This window comes from Salmo salar, chromosome ssa19, assembly GCF_905237065.1.
Source record: "Salmo salar chromosome ssa19, Ssal_v3.1, whole genome shotgun sequence".
Taxonomy (NCBI): Eukaryota; Metazoa; Chordata; class Actinopteri; order Salmoniformes; family Salmonidae; genus Salmo; species Salmo salar.
The window spans coordinates 7,373,241-7,392,459 of record NC_059460.1 but is presented as its reverse complement, the minus strand read 5'-3'; the positions used below and the strand labels follow the sequence as shown (position 1 = coordinate 7,392,459).

Sequence of the window (19,219 nt, the reverse complement as noted above, 5' to 3'; positions counted from 1 at the left end):
ATAAACAATGGCTTTTAGTGTTATCTAAAACTTAGCAGTAAGCATCCACTCCCCAAAGGTGATTTATTGTGGAATGTTTGACTAGTCTTATCTCCTACACTCCCCTGCATAGTTCTGTCTCAGTCACACATTCTCAGAGGAGCCTTTTAATAAGAAAGAGAACTAAAAACAATTGTGGAATACTAAACCTCTACAATGAATATATATTGTTAATCTGTAGTCTAGGACCCTATAAATGTAAAGAGGGAGGGGTCTTATAACCCCTCCCCTTCTATTAATACAACATAAGAATAATCATAAGAATAGTAATACATCAAACATTTTGTGACAACCCTTATCATGACCACTAGGTGAACCCGACACCATCTAATGTCATCTAGCTAGTTACCAACAAGCTTAAACATGGGGTCTTTTGTTTAGACATGTAGCTAGCTAGCTGGCCAGCTAAACAATCAATTATAGTCCCAATCCATAGAATACTAGCAATACAAACTGATTGTCATAGCTTGCTAAAGTTAACCAAATAGGTTCAATGTTAGCTAGTTAGCTCAGTGTAATTTAACACATATACACCACTGACTAACACTGAGTATATAAAACATTAAGAACATCTGCTCTTTCCATGACATAGATTGATCAGGTGAATCCATTGTTTAATGGTTGAGCATTTTGCCATGTCATTTTGGCCCGTTTTGTCCTGTTGTCACTGCCAGATTGGAACCCTTTACAGTGTAGGCACTGTATACCCCCATCAAGTAAAGTGTTATCCACTTAATATGAAGCGGGTATGCATAACACCGTTATGAAAGCAGTCATAATACCTTTATGACTGTTACAGTATTGCAGACATACTATATCACTCAACAGAATAGGAGCAGCACAGGGTCATTCTTACAGCATTACCCATGTAGCAGTTTAGGGGTTTTTGCTCAAGGCCACAATGACAGTGTTGGATCACACCAGCCCTGGGTGTAGTATCTTTCAAATACATAAAATAGCTGTTCTTGATTAAGCTTGCACTGGCACAATGAAATCAATGCAATAATCCCAGTTGCCCATCTGACAGTCCATTGTTATGTCGTAGTAAGAAATCTTAGCTGAGGTCTGAAGAATTTCATTTTCTGCACAAACTAATGTGTCAGCAGGCTAACACAATATTGTGGTGTGAAGGAGTCCTGGGCTTGAACCCCCCTGTCAGTAACACCAACAACCACTCCCAACTGATTTTTCGAATAAAATATATTTTTGTACTATAATGAAAAGGGACTTATAGTTGAAGTTGGAAGTTTACTTACACCTTAGCCAAATACATTTAAACTCAGTTTTTCACAATTCCTGACATTTAATCCTAATACAAATTCCCTGTCTTAGGTCAGTTAGGATCAGCATTTTATTTTAAGAATGTGAAATGTCAGAATAATAGTTGAGAGAATGATTTATTTCAGATTTATTTCTTTCATCACATTCCCAGTGGGTCAGAAGTTTACATACACCCAATAAGTATTTGGTAATATTGCCTTCAAATTGTTGAACTTGGGTCAAATGTTTCGGGTAGCCTTCCACAAGCTTTCCACAATAAGTTGGATGAATTTTGGCCCATTCCTCCTGACAGAGCTGATGTAACTGAATCAGGTTTGTAGGCCTCTTTGCTCGCACACGCTTTTTCAGTTCTGCCCACAAATTGTCTATAGGATTGAGGTCAGGGCTTTGTGATGGCCACTCCAATACCTTGATTTTGTTGTCCTTAAGCTGTTTTGCCACGTCTTTTGAAGTATGCTTGGTGTCATTGTCCATTTGGAAGATCCATTTGCAACCAAGCTTTAACTTCCTGACTGACGTCTTGAGATGTTGCTTCAATACATCCACATAATTTTCCTTCATCATAATGCCATCTATTTTGTGAAGTGCACCAGTCCCTCCTGCAGCAAAGCACCCCCACAACATGATGCTGCCACCCACGTGCTTCATGGTTGGGATGGTGTTCTTCGGCTTGCAAGCCTCCTTTTCCCTCCAAACATAATGATGGTAATTGTAGCCAAACAGTTCTATTTTTGTTTAATCAGACCAGAGGACATTTCTCCAAAAAGTACGATCATTGTCCCCATGTGCAGTTCAAACTGTAGTCTGGCTTTTTTATGGTGGTTTTGGAGCAGTGGCTTCTTCCTTGCTGAGTGGCATTTCAGGTTACGTTGATATAGGACTCGTTTTACTGTGGATATAGATACGTTTGTACTCGTTTCCTCTAGCATCTTCACAAGGTCATTTGCTGTTGTTCTGGGATTGATTTGCACTTTTCGCACCAAAGTACGTTCATGTCTAGGAGACAGAATGCGTCTCCTTCCTGAGCGGTATGACGGCTGTGTGGTCCCATGGTGTTTATACTTGCGTACAATTGTTTGTACAGATGAACGTGGTACCTTTAGGCGTTTGGAACTTGCTCCCAAGGATGAAACTGACTTGGAGGTCTACAATTATTTGGCTGATTTCTTTAGATTTTCCCATGATGTCAAGCAAAGAGGCACTGAGCTTGAAGGTAGGCCTTGAAATAAATCCAGAGGTAAACCTCCAATTGACTCAAATCATGTAAATTAGCCTATCGTAAACTTCTAAAGCCACAACATCATTTTCTGTAATTTTCCAAGCTGTTTAAAGGCACACAACTCTGCATATGTAAACTTCTGACCCACTGGAATTGTGATACAGCAAATAAGTGAAATAATCTGTCTGTAAACAATTGTTGGAAAAATGACTTGTGTCAGGCACAAAGTAGATGTCCTAACCAACTTGCCAAAACTATAGTTTGTTAACAAGAAATGTGTGGAGTGGTTGAAAAACAAGTTTTAATGACTCCAACCTAAGTTGATGTAAACTTCCGAATTCAACTGTATATTTAGAAGACCTCTTCTGAGATGTTGTGAATATAATTAATGTGGTATGAATGATCGTGCAATATTCATGAAAGTGTCATAATTGGTTTCAAAAAGGTGTGCCTTACAGAGGCTTGCGAAAGTATTCAACCAACTTGGTGTTATTCCTATTTTGTTGCCTTACAACCTGGAATTAAAATTGATTTTTGAGGAGGTTGTATCATTTGACTTACACAACATCCAAGACATTTAAATGATTCCCCTTAAACCACTCGAGTGTTGCTTTAACAGTATGCTTAAGGTTATTGCCCTACTGGAAGGTGAACCTCCATCCCAGTCTCAAATCTCTCGAAGACTGAAACAGGTTTCCATCAAGAATTTCCCTGTATTTAGCGCCGTCCATCACTCTTTCAATTCTGACCAGTTTCCCAGTCCCTGCCGATGAAAAACATCCCCACAGCATGATGATGCCACCACCATGCTTCACTATGGGGAATGGTATTCTCGGGGTGATGAGAGGTGTTGAGTTTGCACCAGATGAACCGTTTCCTTGATGGACAAAAAGCTACATTTTAGTCTCATCTGACCAGAGTACCTTCTTCCATTTCTTTGGAGAGTCTCCCACATGCCTTTTGGTGATCACCAAACGTGTTTTTTTCTTTTTTTCTTTCAGAAATTGCTTTTTTTCTGGCCACACTTCCATAAAGCCCAGCTCTGTGGAGTGTATGGCTTAAAGTGATCCTATGGACAGATACACCTATCGCCGCTGTGGAGCTTTGCAGCTCCTTCAGGGTTCTTTGTTAATTTCATTTCACCAATTTGGACTATTTTGTGCTTTGTCCATTACATGAAATCCAAATAAAATCTATTTAATTTACAGGTTGTAATGCAGAAAAATAGGAAAATTGCCATGGGGATGAATACTTTTGCATGGCACTTTTTGTATACCTCTTCATATGATGTATGAATGAATAAGGGAATGCCATACTTGTGTGACTGACCATGTTATTCTCTCAGCTTCTTGCTGTGGAGATGGACACACCAGAAAGATTCAGCGCCACAGCAGACATCGTCATACATCTCCTCGACACCAACGACAACGCTCCCAAGTTCTCCTCCGTTTACTACATTGCCAGAATTCCGGAAAACTCTCCTGGCAACTCCAATGTTGTGTCTGTGACAGTAAGTCTCACCCCATTCTCATTCTATCCCACCTAAAAATACATCCCAAAGCCCATGTACGTCATTCACTCAAGGCGGAGGCATGGAGATTTGTGCAAAATTATAAAGTGAGCCATCTATTCTCTAAATAGTGTTATTGGGTTAGAATAATATGTAAAAACATGTAGATAAAGCAAGGGGAGGTAAACTGCCAGATGGCTCTCACTTTAATTTTGTTGTGTAATATAGTACCTTGCAAAAGTATTCATCCCCTTGGTGTTTTTCCTATTTTGTTGCATTACAACCTGTAATTTAAATTGATTTTTATTTGGATTTCATGTAATGTACACAAAAATAGTTCAAAATTGGTGAAGTGAAATGAAAAAAAGTACTTGTTTAAAAAAATTCAGAAAAATAAAAACCGGAAAAGTGGTGCGTGCACATGTATTCACCCACTTTGCTATGAAGCCCCTAAATAAGATCTGGTGCAACCAATTACCTTCAGAAGTCCCATGAATAGTTAACTAAAGTCCACCTGTGTGCAATCTAAGTGTCACATGATCTCGGTATATATACACACCTGTTCTGAAAGGCCCCAGAGTCTGCAACACCACTAAGCAAGGGGCACCACCAAGCAAGTGGCACCATGAAGACCAAGGAGCTCTCCAAACAGGTCAGGGACAAAGTTGTGGAGAAGTACAGATCAGGTTTGAGTTATAAAAAATATCCGAAACTTTGAACATCCCACGGAGCACCATTAAATCCATTACTAAAAATTTGAAAGAATATGTCAACACAAAAACCTGCCAAAAGAGGGCCGCCAACCAAAACTCACGGATCAGGTGAGGAGGGCATTAATCAGACAGGCAACAAAGAGACCAAAGATTACCCTGAAGGAGCTGCAAAGCTCCACAGCGGAGATTGGAGTACCTGTCCATAGGACCACTTTTAAGCCGTACACTCCACAGAGCTGAGCTTTACGGAAGTGTGGTCAGAAGAAAAGCCATTGTTTAAACTTCTTGGGGCTATGTGGGACGCTAGCGTGCCACCCGTGGTGCACCCTATCAACAGCAGGTGCATTTCAAGAGCGGCAAATTTGAAACCAAATAAATGTCAAAATTCAAATTTTTCAAACATACAACTATCTTACACCGTTTGAAAGATAAACATCTCCTTAATCTAACCACGTTGTCCGATTTCAAAAAGGTTTTACGGTGAAAGCATAAAGTCACATTATGTTAGGAGAGTACATTGACAATAGCTGTGTGTAATGTTTTGTCAATTCAAAGACAGGCGTCACCAAAACCATAAAACCAGCTAAAATGATGCACTAACCTTTGACAATCTCCATCAGATGACACTCCTAGGACATTATGTTAGACAATGCATGCATTTTTAGTTCTATCAAGTTCATATTTATATCCAAAAACAGCGTTTTACTATGGCGTTGATGTTCAGGAAATCGTTTCCCTCCAATAACCGGCAGTCAAGTCAGCACCACAAATTAACTAATTAAAATTTGAAAACATTGGTAAAATATTATATTGTCATTTAAAGAATTATAGATTGAACGCAATCGACTTGCCAGATTTAAAAATAACCTTACTGGGAAATCACACTTTGCAATAATCTGAGCACTGCGCCCAGAAAAATACGCTTTGCGATACAGACTGACCGCCATGTTGGAGAGATCTAAAAGCAAAAATACTATGTAAATAATCCATTACTTTTGATTCTCTTCATCAGATGTCACTTCCCAGGTCCATAACGAATGTAGTTTTGTTCAAAAAAGCTCATCATTTATGTCCAAAAAGCTCCGTGTTGTTAGCACATGATCTAAGCCAGCCGGACTTCACTTCATGAACGAGGGGAAAAAATATATTTACGTTCGTTCAAACATGTCAAACGTTGTATAGCATAAATCATTAGTGCCTTTTTTAACCAGAACATGAATAATATTCAAGGTGGACGAATGCATTCTCTTTTAAAACGTATTGGAACGAGGGTACCCAACATGACCTCGCGCGCCAGAGTCTAATCGGCCATCACCGTTCCAAGGCTCTTGTTCGGTCAGATCTCACAGTAGAAGACTCAAAACACTTTGTAAAGGCTGGTGACATCTAGTGGAACAAAACATTAATAAGCCCCTGTGTTTTTCAATGGCATAGGCTTAAAGGTAATTCAACACATCAGGTATCCACTTCCTGTCAGAATCTGTCTCAGGGTTTTGCCTGCCAAATGAGTTCTGTTATACTCACAGACACCATTCAAACAGTTTTAGAAACTTTAGGGTGTTTTCTATCCATATATAATAAGTATATGCATATTCTAGTTACTGGGTAGGATTAGTAACCAGATTAAATCGGGTACGTTTTTTTATCCAGCCGTGAAAATACTGCCCCCTAGCCCCAACAGGTTAACCTGTCTGGGAACGTGGGACGCTTGATTAACAGCTGTGCTTGGCAAGCGTTTCTGCTATAGAGGCAAAATTGTAATGTCCGTATTGAGTTTCCAGGGAATGTAGCATATGGCGACCAACAATACCCCTGTTTGTATCATTAGATTTGGCAAAGTTCCATGTTGCAATCGAATGGCATATTGTTCCAAATGTCACGGTATCACCGATACCATATTCTTGGAATATATTTTTCAAGGCATTTCCTAATGTGGTCAGTGGTTTGCCTTTTGACCCGAAAAAAAATGTCTGTGACTTCCCATAACCGTTCAACGAGCGCCAGAATTTGTGAAAACGTGTGAGCCAGGCTACTTCCTCTCGGGATAAGATGATTCTGGATTCCCCAAATACGAAGTTGGTTTTGTGATGGTAAACACACATTTGAATGTGGTTCCTTCCAGGGCAATGCCATTAAATTCAGCTTCGTTGAAAGACATTAGCGGTCCCCGACTAGATCCATTAAAAATGGCCAAGCGTCCACAAATTAGTCGAGCAAAACGTAATGTCTTTGTTTAACCTGTCTGGGAATGTGGGACGCTTGCCCACCCTAGTCAACGGCTAGTGGAATCGCGTCGCGCGAAATACAAAACCTCATAAATGCTATAACTTCAATTTCTCAAACATATGACTATTTTACACCATTTTATAAATACACCTCTCCTGAATCGAACCACATTGTCCGATTTCAAAAAGGCTTTACAGCAAAAGCAAAACATTAGATTATGTTAGGAGAGTACCCTGCCCCCAAAAAAATCACACTGCCATTTTCAAAGCAACTAGATGCATCACAAATACCCAAAACACAGCTAAATGCAGCACTAACCTTTGACAATCTTCATCAGATGACACTCCTAGGACATCATGTTACACAATACATGCATTTTTTGTTCGATAAAGTTCATATTTATATATAAAAACAGCATTTTACATTGGCGCGTGACGTTCAGAAAATATTTTCCCTCAAATGCTTCCGGTGAAATCAGCGCTACAATTTACAAAATTACTATTCGAAAACATTGTTAAAATGTAATATTGTCATTCAAAGAATTATAGATTAACATCTCGTGAAAGTAAAAATAACTTTACTGGGAAATCACACTTTGCAATAAACGACGTGGTATGCTCAGAAAAATAGGCTAGGCGAAACATGTTAGCGCCATCTTGGAACCATCTAAAATCAAATATACTATTGTAAATATTCCCTTACCTTTGATTATCTTCATCAGAAGGCACTTCCAGGAATCCGAGGTCCACAACAAATGTAGTTTTGTTCGAAAAAGTTAATAATTTATGTCCCAATAGTTCCTTCTTGTTAGCGCATTCCGAAGGCTACTCATAATGTACTGAAGCACGCGGGACTTGTCGTCACGAATGTCCAAAAAATATGTTTTAACGTTCATTCAAACATGTCAAACGTTGTATAACATAAATCTTTAGGGCCTTTTTCAACCAGAGCTTCAATAATATTCAAGGCGGAAGATTGCATTGTCTTACTAAACGTTTCGGAACAAAAGGGTTCCCATGGGCGCCCGCGTCATAGTAGAAATGGCCCTCCCCCGTGACCAACTTCAAGCCTCTCTTTGGGTCAGTTTCTACCATAGAAGACTCAAACCACTTTGTAAAGACTGTTGACATCTAGTGGAAGCCTTAGGAAGTGCTAAATGATTAATAAGTCCCTGTGTGTTTCTAATGGCAAAGGCTTGAAGTGATTCCTACGTAACAGCCACTGCTATCCTGTGGCGCGAATTACAAAACCTTAAAAATCCTATTACTTCAATTTCTCAAACATATGACTATTTTACAGCCATTTAAAGACAAGACTCTCGTTAATCTAACCACACTGTCCGATTTCAAAAAGGCTTTACAACGAAAGCAAAACATTAGATTATGTCAGCAGAGTACCAAGCCAGAAATAATCAGACACCCATTTTTCAAGCCAGCATATAATGTCACCAAAACCCAGAAGACAGCTAAATGCAGCACTCACCTTTGATGATCTTTATCAGATGACAACCCTAGGACATTATGTTATACAATACATGCATGTTTTGTTCAATCAAGTTCATATTTATATCAAAAACCAGCTTTTTACATTAGCATGTGACGTTCAGAACTAGCATACCCCCGCAAACTTCCGGGGAATTCGCTAACATTTTACTAAATTACTCACGATAAACGTTCACAAAAAGCATAACAATTATTTTAAGAATTATAGATACAGACCTCCTCTATGCACTCGATATGTCCGATTTTAAAATAGCTTTTTGGTGAAAGCACATTTTGCAATATTCTAAGTACATAGCCCAGGCATCACGGGCTCGCTATTTAGACACCCGGCAAGTTTAGCACTCACCATAATCATATTTACTATTATAAAAGTTTGATTACCTTTTGTTGTCTTCGTCAGAATACACACCCAGGACTGCTACTTCACTAACAAATGTTGGTTTGGTCCAAAATAATCCATCGTTATATCCGAATAGCGGCGTTTTGTTCGTGCGTTCCAGACACTATCCGAAATAGTAAAGAAGTGTCGCGCGCATGGCGCAATTCGTGACAATAAAATTCTAAGTATTCCATTACCGTACTTCGAAGCATGTCAACCGCTGTTTAAAATCAATTTTTACGACATTTTTCTCGTAGAAAAGCGATAATATTCCGACAGGGAATCTCCTTTTCGGCAAACAGAGGAAAAAATCCCAAAGGCGGGGGCGGTCGGGGTCACGCGCATAAGCCAGTGTCCCTTGATCGGCCACTTGAGAAAGGCGATAATGTGTTTCAGCCTGGGGCTGGAATGACGACATTCTGTTTTTTCCCGGGCTCTGAGCGCCTATGGACGACGTGGGAAGTGTCACGTTAGAGCAGAGATCCTTAGTAAATGATAGAGATGGAAAACAAGTTCAAGAAATGGTCAGACAGGCCACTTCCTGTAAAGAAATCTCTCAGGTTTTGACCTGCCATTTGAGTTCTGTTATACTCACAAACACCATTCAAACAGTTTTAGAAAATTTAGGGTGTTTTCTATCCATATGTAATAAGTATATGCATATTCTAGTTACTGGGTAGGAGTGGTAACCAGATTAAATCGGGTATGTTTTTTATCCAGCCGTGTCAATACTGCCCCCTAGCCCTAACAGGTTAAACAAATCTACTTTGAAACAAATGTATACACCTCTCTCACGGTTATAATTTATTCCATTTTGAGTTTGCGTCCCAATATTACACTTTATATACATCACAAGATGACGGAAATATAACAAAACTGTTTGACATAGAAACACCGGATTTTTGTCAGTACATTTTTTTTCTTTATACACAGTAACGGAAAACTGTAAATTCTATTGTATTTTTTTGTATTGTCAGTATTAAAATACTCTGAAACATTTTATTGCAGCATATTGTAAATTATGGTTTGTTGTGTGAAAATGTTGTGGCCGGGGAAAGAATTGCTGTATTTCGAATGGCATTGTAATTCCACCCTACAGAATACAGTACTGTACCGTATTTTTTGGAGTGCCAAAAATATTTTGACCACTAGTGGGTGCATGGTATTGTTGTTTCTGACACATTAACATATTTTAGGGCGTCCCTCGTAATAGGCCATATATGTTTCACCCGCGAGTGTGAATACTATACCAATTTAACCCACATCTAGATATAATGCACTATTATTTTGAAATGTTTAGGGGAAAAATTGGAGTGGAAGCAAGTCTTTTTAACCTTAAATGGTTGAGCATTTGTCTATTTTACTCTGTAGTCACTGTCAGTTTAGATGCCTTTGCAATAAGGCCTCTAGAAGTGCAAGTGATAAATATTAACATGCTGTCATGTTTGTAAACACCTTACCTAACAGCCAACCTGCTTGCACCAATCCCTGTAATTACAGTAAAAAACATTTAAATACAAACCGCTTCCCTCAACAGATGTCATTCATTCCGATTACAGTAGCATTTACTTTTTTTATAGTATAATAGCAAATACTGAAATTTACTTGCCACCGAGCTGCCTGTAAGCTAATGTCAAAACCATGGTAACCCCCTTTACAGAAAGGTTATTGTAGTAAACTGAAACTAAAATAAAAACTAAAATTGCTAAAACAATTTAGTTAACTGAAATAAAAACAAAAAAAACATTTAACCCCTGTGCGGCGTCCGTCTGACATCCAGCGAAAAATCATATCTCCATTAGCATAACAAAATGTAATACTTTAAAAAAAAAAATTCAATTATATCGTTTTATAGATACACCTCTCCTGAATCGAACCACGTTGTCCGATTTCAAAAAGGCTTTACAGCAAAAGCAAAACATTAGATTATGTTAGAGGAGTATATCGTAAAAGTAGCCACATAGCCATTTTCCGCTCAACCACATGCATCACAAATAACCAAAAAAACAGCTAAATGCAGCACTAACCTTTTACAAACTTCATCAGATGACACTCCTAGGACATCATGTTACACAATACATGCATTCTTTTGTTCGATAAAGTTCATATTTATATATAAAAACAGCATTTTACATCGGCGCGTAACGTTGACTAACTATTTTCCCTCAAATGCATCCGGTGAAACAGTGCTACAATTTACTAAATTACTATTCGAAAACATTTTTAAAATGTAATATTGTCATTCTAAGATTTATTGATGATTATCTCTTGAAAGCACCTGTAATGCCAGATTTAAAAATAACTTTACTGGGTAATCACACTTTGCGATAAAAGGGGATGCGATACTCAGAACAATAGGCTAGCAATAGCAATAGGCTAGCCATCTTGGAACAATCGCATATCACATCTAGTCTTGTATACTATTGTCAATAATCCCTTACCTTTGATTTTCTTCATCCTTAGGCACTTCCAGGTCCACAACAAATGTATTTTCGCTCGAAAAAGTTAATCCTTTACGTCCCAATAGCTTGTTCTTGTTAACGCGTTCTGAAGGCTTCACCAAAAGTTCCGACGTGCGCGGGGCTACTCTTTCAACAAAATGCATTTTTTTCTTATTTAGGTTCGTTCAAACGTTGTATAACATAAATCTGTAGGGCCTTTTTCAACGAGAGCTCCAATAAGATTCGAGGGGGACGATTGCATTGTGTTTCAAAACGTTTCGAAAGGGGAGGGTAACCAGAGGCGCCGGCGTCATAATGGTGATGGCCCTCTCCGTGTGACCACGTTCCACAGCGTGTCATTCTGTCAGTTTTCACAGTAGGAGACTCAAATCACTTTGTAAAGACTGGGGACATCTAGTGTAAGCAATAGGAAGTGCTCAATGAACCATAGCTCACGGTGTGATTAATCTTACATCTAGACGTTCCGCTAGCGGAACACCTGCTCCAATATCCAATGATAGGCGTGGCGCGAATTACAAATTCCTCAAAAATACAAAAACTTCAATTTTTCAAACATATGACTATTTCACAGCATTTTAAAGACAAGACTCTCCTTTATCTAACCACACTGTCCGATTTCAAAAAGGCTTTACAGCGAAAGCAAAACATTAGATTATGTCAGCAGAGTACCAAGCCAGAAATAATCAGACACCCATTTTTCAAGCTAGCATATAATGTCACAAAAACCCAAAGACAGCTAAATGCAGCACTAACCTTTGATGATCTTCATCAGATGACACACCTAGGACATTATGTTATACAATACATGCATGTTTTGTTCAATCAAGTTCATATTTATATCAAAAAACAGCTTTTTACATTAGCATGTGACGTTCAGAACTAGCATACCCCCCGCAAACTTCCGGGGAATTTGCTAACAATTTAGTAAATTACTCACGATAAACGTTCACAAAAAGCATAACAATTATTTTAAGAATTATAGATACAGAACTCCTCTATGCACTCGATATGTCCGATTTTAAAATAGCTTTTTGGTGAAAGCACATTTTGCAATATTCTAAGTACATAGCCCAGCCATCACGGGCTAGCTATTTAGACACCCGGCAAGTTTAGCCTTCACCAAAATCAGATTTACTATTATAAAAGTTTGATTTCCTTTTGTTGTCTTCGTCAGAATGCACTCCCAGGACTGCTACTTCAATAACAAATGTTGGTTTGGTCCAAAATAATCCATCGTTATATCCGAATAGCGGCGTTTTGTTCGTGCGTTCCAGACACTATCCGAAATGGTAAAGAAGGGTCGTGCGCATGGCGCAATTCGTGACAAAGAAATTCTAAATATTCCATTACCGTGCTTCGAAGCATGTCAACCGCTGTTTAAAATCAATTTTTATGCAATTTTTCTCGTAGAAAAGCGATAATATTCCGACCAGGAATCTCCTTTTCGGCAAACAGAGGAAAAAATCACAAAGATGGGGGCGGTCTGGTCACGCGCCTAAGCCCACAGTCCCTTGATCGGCCACTTGAGAAAGGCGATAATGTGTTTCAGCCTGGGGCTGGGATGACAACATTCATGTTTTTCCTGGGCTCTGAGTGCCCATGGAAGACGTAGGAAGTGTCACGTTAGAGCAGAGATCCTTAGTAAATGATAGAGATGGCAAAGAAGTTCAAGAAATGGTCAGACAGGCCACTTCCTGTAAAGGAATCTCTCAGGTTTTGACCTGCCATTTGAGTTCTGTTATACTCACAGACACCATTCAAACAGTTTTAGAAACTTGAGTGTTTTCTATCCAAAGCCAATAATTATATGCTTATTCTAGTTACTGGGCAGGAGTAGTAACCAGATTAAATCGGGTACGTTTTTTATCCAGCCGTGAAAATACTGCCCCCTAGCCATAACAGGTTAATAGGCAATGTGATGAAGTTGAGTTCGCAATTCAGAATTCCACTTCCTGTTTCGATCTGTCTCGGGGTTTTGACTGCCATATGAGTTCTGTTATACTCACAGACACCATTCAAACAGTTTTCGAAACTTTAGCGTGTTTTCTATCCACAAGTATTAATTATATGCATATCCTAGCTTCTGAGTTTGAGTAGTAGGCCGTTTAAAATGGGCACAATTTTTTTTTCAAAATGCGCTGTGGCGCCCCCTATCCTAGGCGACCGTCAAGAGGTTAAGAAACTCAAACTATACCGAAACTACTATATTTTATGGCATAACAGACCAAAAAACCATCAAATTATTTTTCGTTTTCGTATTTTTCGTCTAAACTTTGGCCAAAAATCTAATTTTTTCCTTCATTTTTTTTAATGGGGTTTTCAAGCTGTTTTTCGAGCTGCGGAATCTGGCAGGTAAATTCTGCCAGTAGATGCCATTGTTTCAAATAAGCCTAGCTTGTGCATCACTATCACTAGCTAACAGGGAACAAATCCGAGGGCGAGCACAGAGCGTGACTGACTGTACCAAACTAGAACAACTTGTGAAGTTGTTGGAGCCATTCACAATCCAACTTCAAATTGACAACCAGTCGCTGTCTGATGTGGTACTGTGCCTTCTCAAACTTGAGGCACAATTGCAGGCAACTACTGTTGGAAAACAGTTGGCACAGGTCCTCCAGAAGCCACTGCTTGAGCGCTTCACATGCATACTGAATCCTCTGACAGACAACTTCGCTTCAACCCCTGCAGCAACTTGCCTGATGGACTCAAGATTGTTTCGCTCAATAGAGATGGAGCCACTGATGAGGGAAACAGAGTATTTTGTACTTCAGAAAATCAGAGAGTACAGCCGTTGAGCAGCAGGACCCCAGAAATATGCTAGCATGAAAAATCCAGCAAGCATCTCGACCACAGTGCTTCAGAAATATAGCTTCCTTGCATTGAAGATTGTGTCTTCGAGGGTGACCTGACAGGGCATTAAGTGCCCCGTGTGAGCTGTGGAAATACCTGGAAGAGGTAAAGGAGGGCATGTTTACAGAATCACCAGATCTGGCAGGCAATGATGGCTGTTAACCTGTTATGGCTAGGGGGCAGTATTTTCACAGCCGGATAAAAAACGTACCCGATTTAATCTGGTTACTACTCCTGCCCAGTAACTAGAATATGCATATAATTATTAGCTTTGGATAGAAAACACTTCAAAGTTTCTAAAACTGTTTGAATGGTGTCTGAGTATAACAGAACTCATTTGGCAGGCCAATACCTGAGAAGATTCCATGCAGGAAGTGCCCTGTCTGACAATTTCTTGCCCTTCTTGATTATCTCTATCCATTACAGAGGATCTCTGCTGTTACATGACACTTCCTACGGCTCCCATGGGCTCTCATGGGCTCTCAGAAGGCGGCTGAATCATGGCTTTGCAGGCTCTGGTTGAAAAAAAGTTGGGTAGTGGCTGGTTACAGTACTGTGAGACTCAGGCGCGTGCCCGCGTCGACCCCATGCCTTGTTTTAGTTAGTCTGTTTACCTAAACGCAGATTCCCGGTCGGAATATTATCGCTTTCTTACGAGAAAAATGGCATAAAAATTGATTTTAAACAGCGGTTGACATGCTTCGAAGTACGGTAATGGAATATTTAGAAATCTTTTGTCACGAATTGCGCCATGCTCGTGACCCTTATTTACACTTCGGATAGTGTCTTGAACGCACGAACAAAACGCCGCTATTTGGATATAACGATGGATTATTTTGGACCAAACCAACATTTGTTATTGAAGTAGCAGTCCTGGGAGTGCATTCTGACGAAGACAACAATGGTAATCAAACTTTTGTAATAGTAAATCGGAGTTTGGTCAGGGCTAAACTTGGTCGGTGTCTAAATGGCTAGCCGTGATGGCTGGGCTATCTACTGAGAATATTGCAAAATGTGCTTTCACCGAAAAGCTATTTTAAAATAGGACATATCGAGTGCATAGAGGAGTTCTGTATCTATAATTCTTAAAATAATTGTTATGTTTTTTGTGAACGTTTATCGTGAGTAATTTAGTAAATTCACCGGATGTTTGCGGGGGGTATGCTAGTTCTGAACGTCACATGCTAATGTAAAAAAGCTGGTTTTTGATATAAATATGAACTTGATTGAACAAAACATGCATGCATTGTATAACATAATGTCCTAGGGTTGTCATCTGATGAAGATCATCAAAGGTTAGTGCTGCATTTAGCTGTGGTTTTGTTTTTTGTGACATTATATGCTAGCTTGAAAAATGGGTGTCTGATTATTTCTGGCTGGGTACTCTTTTTCAGCCATGGCATGCAAAGTCATCATTCAACGTTCTGCCACCTTCTGAGAGCCTATGGGAGCCGTAGGAAGTGTCACGTTACAGCAGAGATCCTCAGTTTTCAATAAAGAGAGTGTAGAAGGCCAAGAAATGGTCAGAGAGTGCACTTCCTGTTTGGAATCTTCTCAGGTTTTTGCCTGCCATATGAGTTCTGTTATACTCACAGACACCATTCAAACAGTTTTAGAAACTTTAGGGTGTTTTCTATCCAAAGCAAACAATTATATGCATATTCTAGTTTCTGGGCAGTAGTAATAACCAGATTAAATCGGGTACGTTTTTTATCCGGCCGTGCAAATACTGCCCACTACCCTAGAGAGGTTATTTTCTTAGCACCACTCCGCCAGGGCTCTCACCTCTCTATAGCCTGTCTCATCGTTGTTGGGAATCAGGCCTACCACTGTAGTGTTGTAAGCAAACTTGAGTTGGAGACGGGCGTAGCCATACAATCATGGGTGAACAGGGAACACAGGAGGGGGCTGAGCACGCAGCCCTGTGGAGCCTGAAAATGCACCCCATAGGGCCCCTGTGTTGAGGATTAGCGTGTTGTTGTCTACCTTCACCACTTGGGGTTGGTCCGTCAGGGATTCCAGGACCCAGTTGCGCAGGAAAGGGTTCAGACCAGGGCTCAGTGGTGCATGGGTCAGCTGTTTGTTTACCCGCACCCAATTGCTAATAACCCATCCGCAACCGCCCGACTATATGTGATAAAGGGAAAATCTGAGGCCCGCACACAACCCTAATCCTTGATATAGAACATGCTCTGTAGGCTGCAGCCTTTTCTGGGCCTTATTTAGATATTTCCACTTATAATTTTGGTAAACTATTTTTTGTCAACTTGATACATGCAGCTTCTCTTCTGTCATATGTTTCCCTAGAAGACTAAAGAAACCCTTAATCAACAATAATGTAATACATCGATAGAATGAATCCTTCAATGTAGTTGGCATCAGTAAAGTTCTCTGTCATCTCTGATACTTTTGCGGAGCAAAGATGTTTAGCGACCGGTGAGCAAATGCAAAAAAACAACAAAAAGATTTTGATCAGTTTGACCTGTTGTCAGGAATAGATAGCTGTGAAAACAACCAACGTGTTTCTGATAAGATTTCAGTTTGGCTTGGATGTATATTTTATGCCGTTGAAATACTATCAGATTTTATTACACTGATAAAGATAGAACCTCTACAGATGGTAACTAACTGAGCATTCACATTGTCTGAAGATGCTGAAAGAAAGAAATCACATACAATTTTGCTTACATTTAGTGTATAATTTTCCTTCAATAAATGCTTAATTCTGCAGGAGTTAATATTAAAGCTATGTGAAAGGTTATAGACCTACAGTCCGTGTCCAGATTTCAGTTTCCATTTATCCCAACAGTAGGCTACAGTTCCCTTGATGTGCCTGAAGTCCCAATCTTGTGACTATCGAATTTGTATAGCACCTCACAATCATCAGACATAACACAGCCAGCACTGCTATCGTCCTCTTTTACTACTTCACCAAATATTTCCCAAACCTGGCACTCCTCTTTATTTTCAACTCACAGCTTTTCTTTTATTGAATTAAACGCCGGCCATGTCCTTTTTGCCTCCATGGATCAACTTACCTTTTTCTGCCTGTTCCCAAAAGCATTTGCCGATTGGTGTGTAGGCTATTTGGCAAGCGTACAGTTAGGCATGCCAAAAAAACGATAGGCCTACAACACATATTGTAAATAGCTCCTAACTTCCCATGCAGAGGCTACTTTCTGTCCCTAACACTGAAACTAAATAATATAAATCGAAATAGAAATGTTTTTTTGCACACTAAACTAAATAAAAACAACTAAATCACCTCTGAAAACAAACTGAAATTAAATAGAATTTCAAATAAAAATCTAAAAACAAATAGAAATAAAAACAAATATATAATCCAAAAACTATAATAACCTCGCTTTACAGTGTAGGTGACCTCATGTTATTGTCTACCTTGATTAGGGGATTTAGGCGTCAATACTGTTTCTATTCATTCCTTTCAGGATATGGCATTGAAAGAAACAAACTGAGAAATAATTATAGAAACTCAGAGGGAATATTTATTTTAATTCAATGCTAATTGTTTTAATCTGTCAAGAAACGTTGGTGTCTAATCAAATACATGTCTTGTTTTGTGTTCTTTGTCTCTCTCTGTCGCTCTCTGTCTCTCTTTCACACACATAGGCAACAGATCCAGATTCAGGCTTTTGGGGAGAAGTCAAGTACTCAATCTACGGCTCAGGGGCTGACTTGTGAGTAGTCTCTCTCATATATATATACACACACACACACACACACACACACACACATACACACATACATACATACATACATACATACATACATACATACATACATACATACATACATACATACATACATACACATTGGGGGAAAAATAATTTGATCCCCTGCTGATTTTGTACGTTTGCCCACTTCCAAAAAAATGATCAGTCTATAATTTTAATAGTAGGTTTATTTGAACAGTGAGAGACAGAATAACAACAAAAAAATCCTGAAAAACGCATGTCAAAAATGTTATAAAATGCTCCTTCCCTGAATTTTCCTAAATGTTTGTATTTTACACTGCTCATTTTGCGCGCAGAACTTGTTACTGCGCGCAACCGAGAGCACGCCTTTCTTGTTTTCCTTTTACATTGACGAAGCTTTTGTCCGGTTTAAATATTATCAATTATTTAGGCTAAAAACAACCTGAGGATTGATTATAAACATTGTTTTACATGTTTCTACGAACTTTACGGATACTATTTGGAATTTTCGTCTGCCTCTTGTGACCGCATTTGTGCCATTGGATTACCGAACAAAACGTGCCAACAAAATTGAGGTTTTTGGATATAAAGAGGGACTTCATCAAAAAAAACTAACATTTATTGTGTAACATGGAGTCTGGTGAGTGCAACCATACGAAGATCAAAGGTAAGTGTCACGGCTGTCAAAAGGAGAGGACCAAAGTGCAGCGTGTGTGTAGTTCCACATTTTATTTAACCTCTTGATGGTCGCCTAGGATAGGGGGCGCTACAGCGATTTTTGAAAAAAATGTGTGCCCATTTTAAACGGCCTCCTACTCAAACTCAGAAGCTAGGATATGCATATAATTAATACTTGTGGATAGAGAACACCCTAAAGTTTCTAAAACTGTTTGAATGGTGTCTGAGTATAACAGAACTCATATGGCAGTCAAAACCCCGAGACCGATCGTAACAGGAGGTGAAATTCTGAATTGCGGACTCAACTTCATCACTTTGCCTATTAATCACACCGTGAGCAATGGTTCATTGAGCACTTCCTATTGCTTCCACTAGATGTCCCCAGTCTTTACAAAGTGGTTTGAGTCTCCGACTGTGAAAACTGACTGAATGAGACGCTGTGGAAAGTGGTCACATAAGGAGGGCCATCACCATTATGACGCCGGCGCCCCTGGCTACCCTCCCCTTACGAAACGTTTTTGTTACGGATACAAGTGTGTATCCTGTGTGTTTCTTTTCTCTCCTTCTCCCCATCACAGGTGACAATCATCAGTCCCCAATCAGAAGACACCTGTTCCTTCTCCCTCAACCAATCACAGTCCCTT

The 19,219-nt window shown here is 39.4% G+C and overlaps 1 protein-coding gene across 1 annotated transcript in view; it reads left to right on the top strand.

The window, feature by feature from the left end:
• Positions 1–19,219, top strand: part of LOC106578368 (cadherin-related family member 1) — a 171,823-nt gene that overhangs the window by 119,278 nt on the left and 33,326 nt on the right. Inside the window, 2 exon segments of the mRNA XM_045702044.1 lie at positions 3,885–4,049; positions 17,812–17,879. Of these exon segments, the coding sequence (XP_045558000.1) occupies positions 3,885–4,049; positions 17,812–17,879 (233 nt within the window).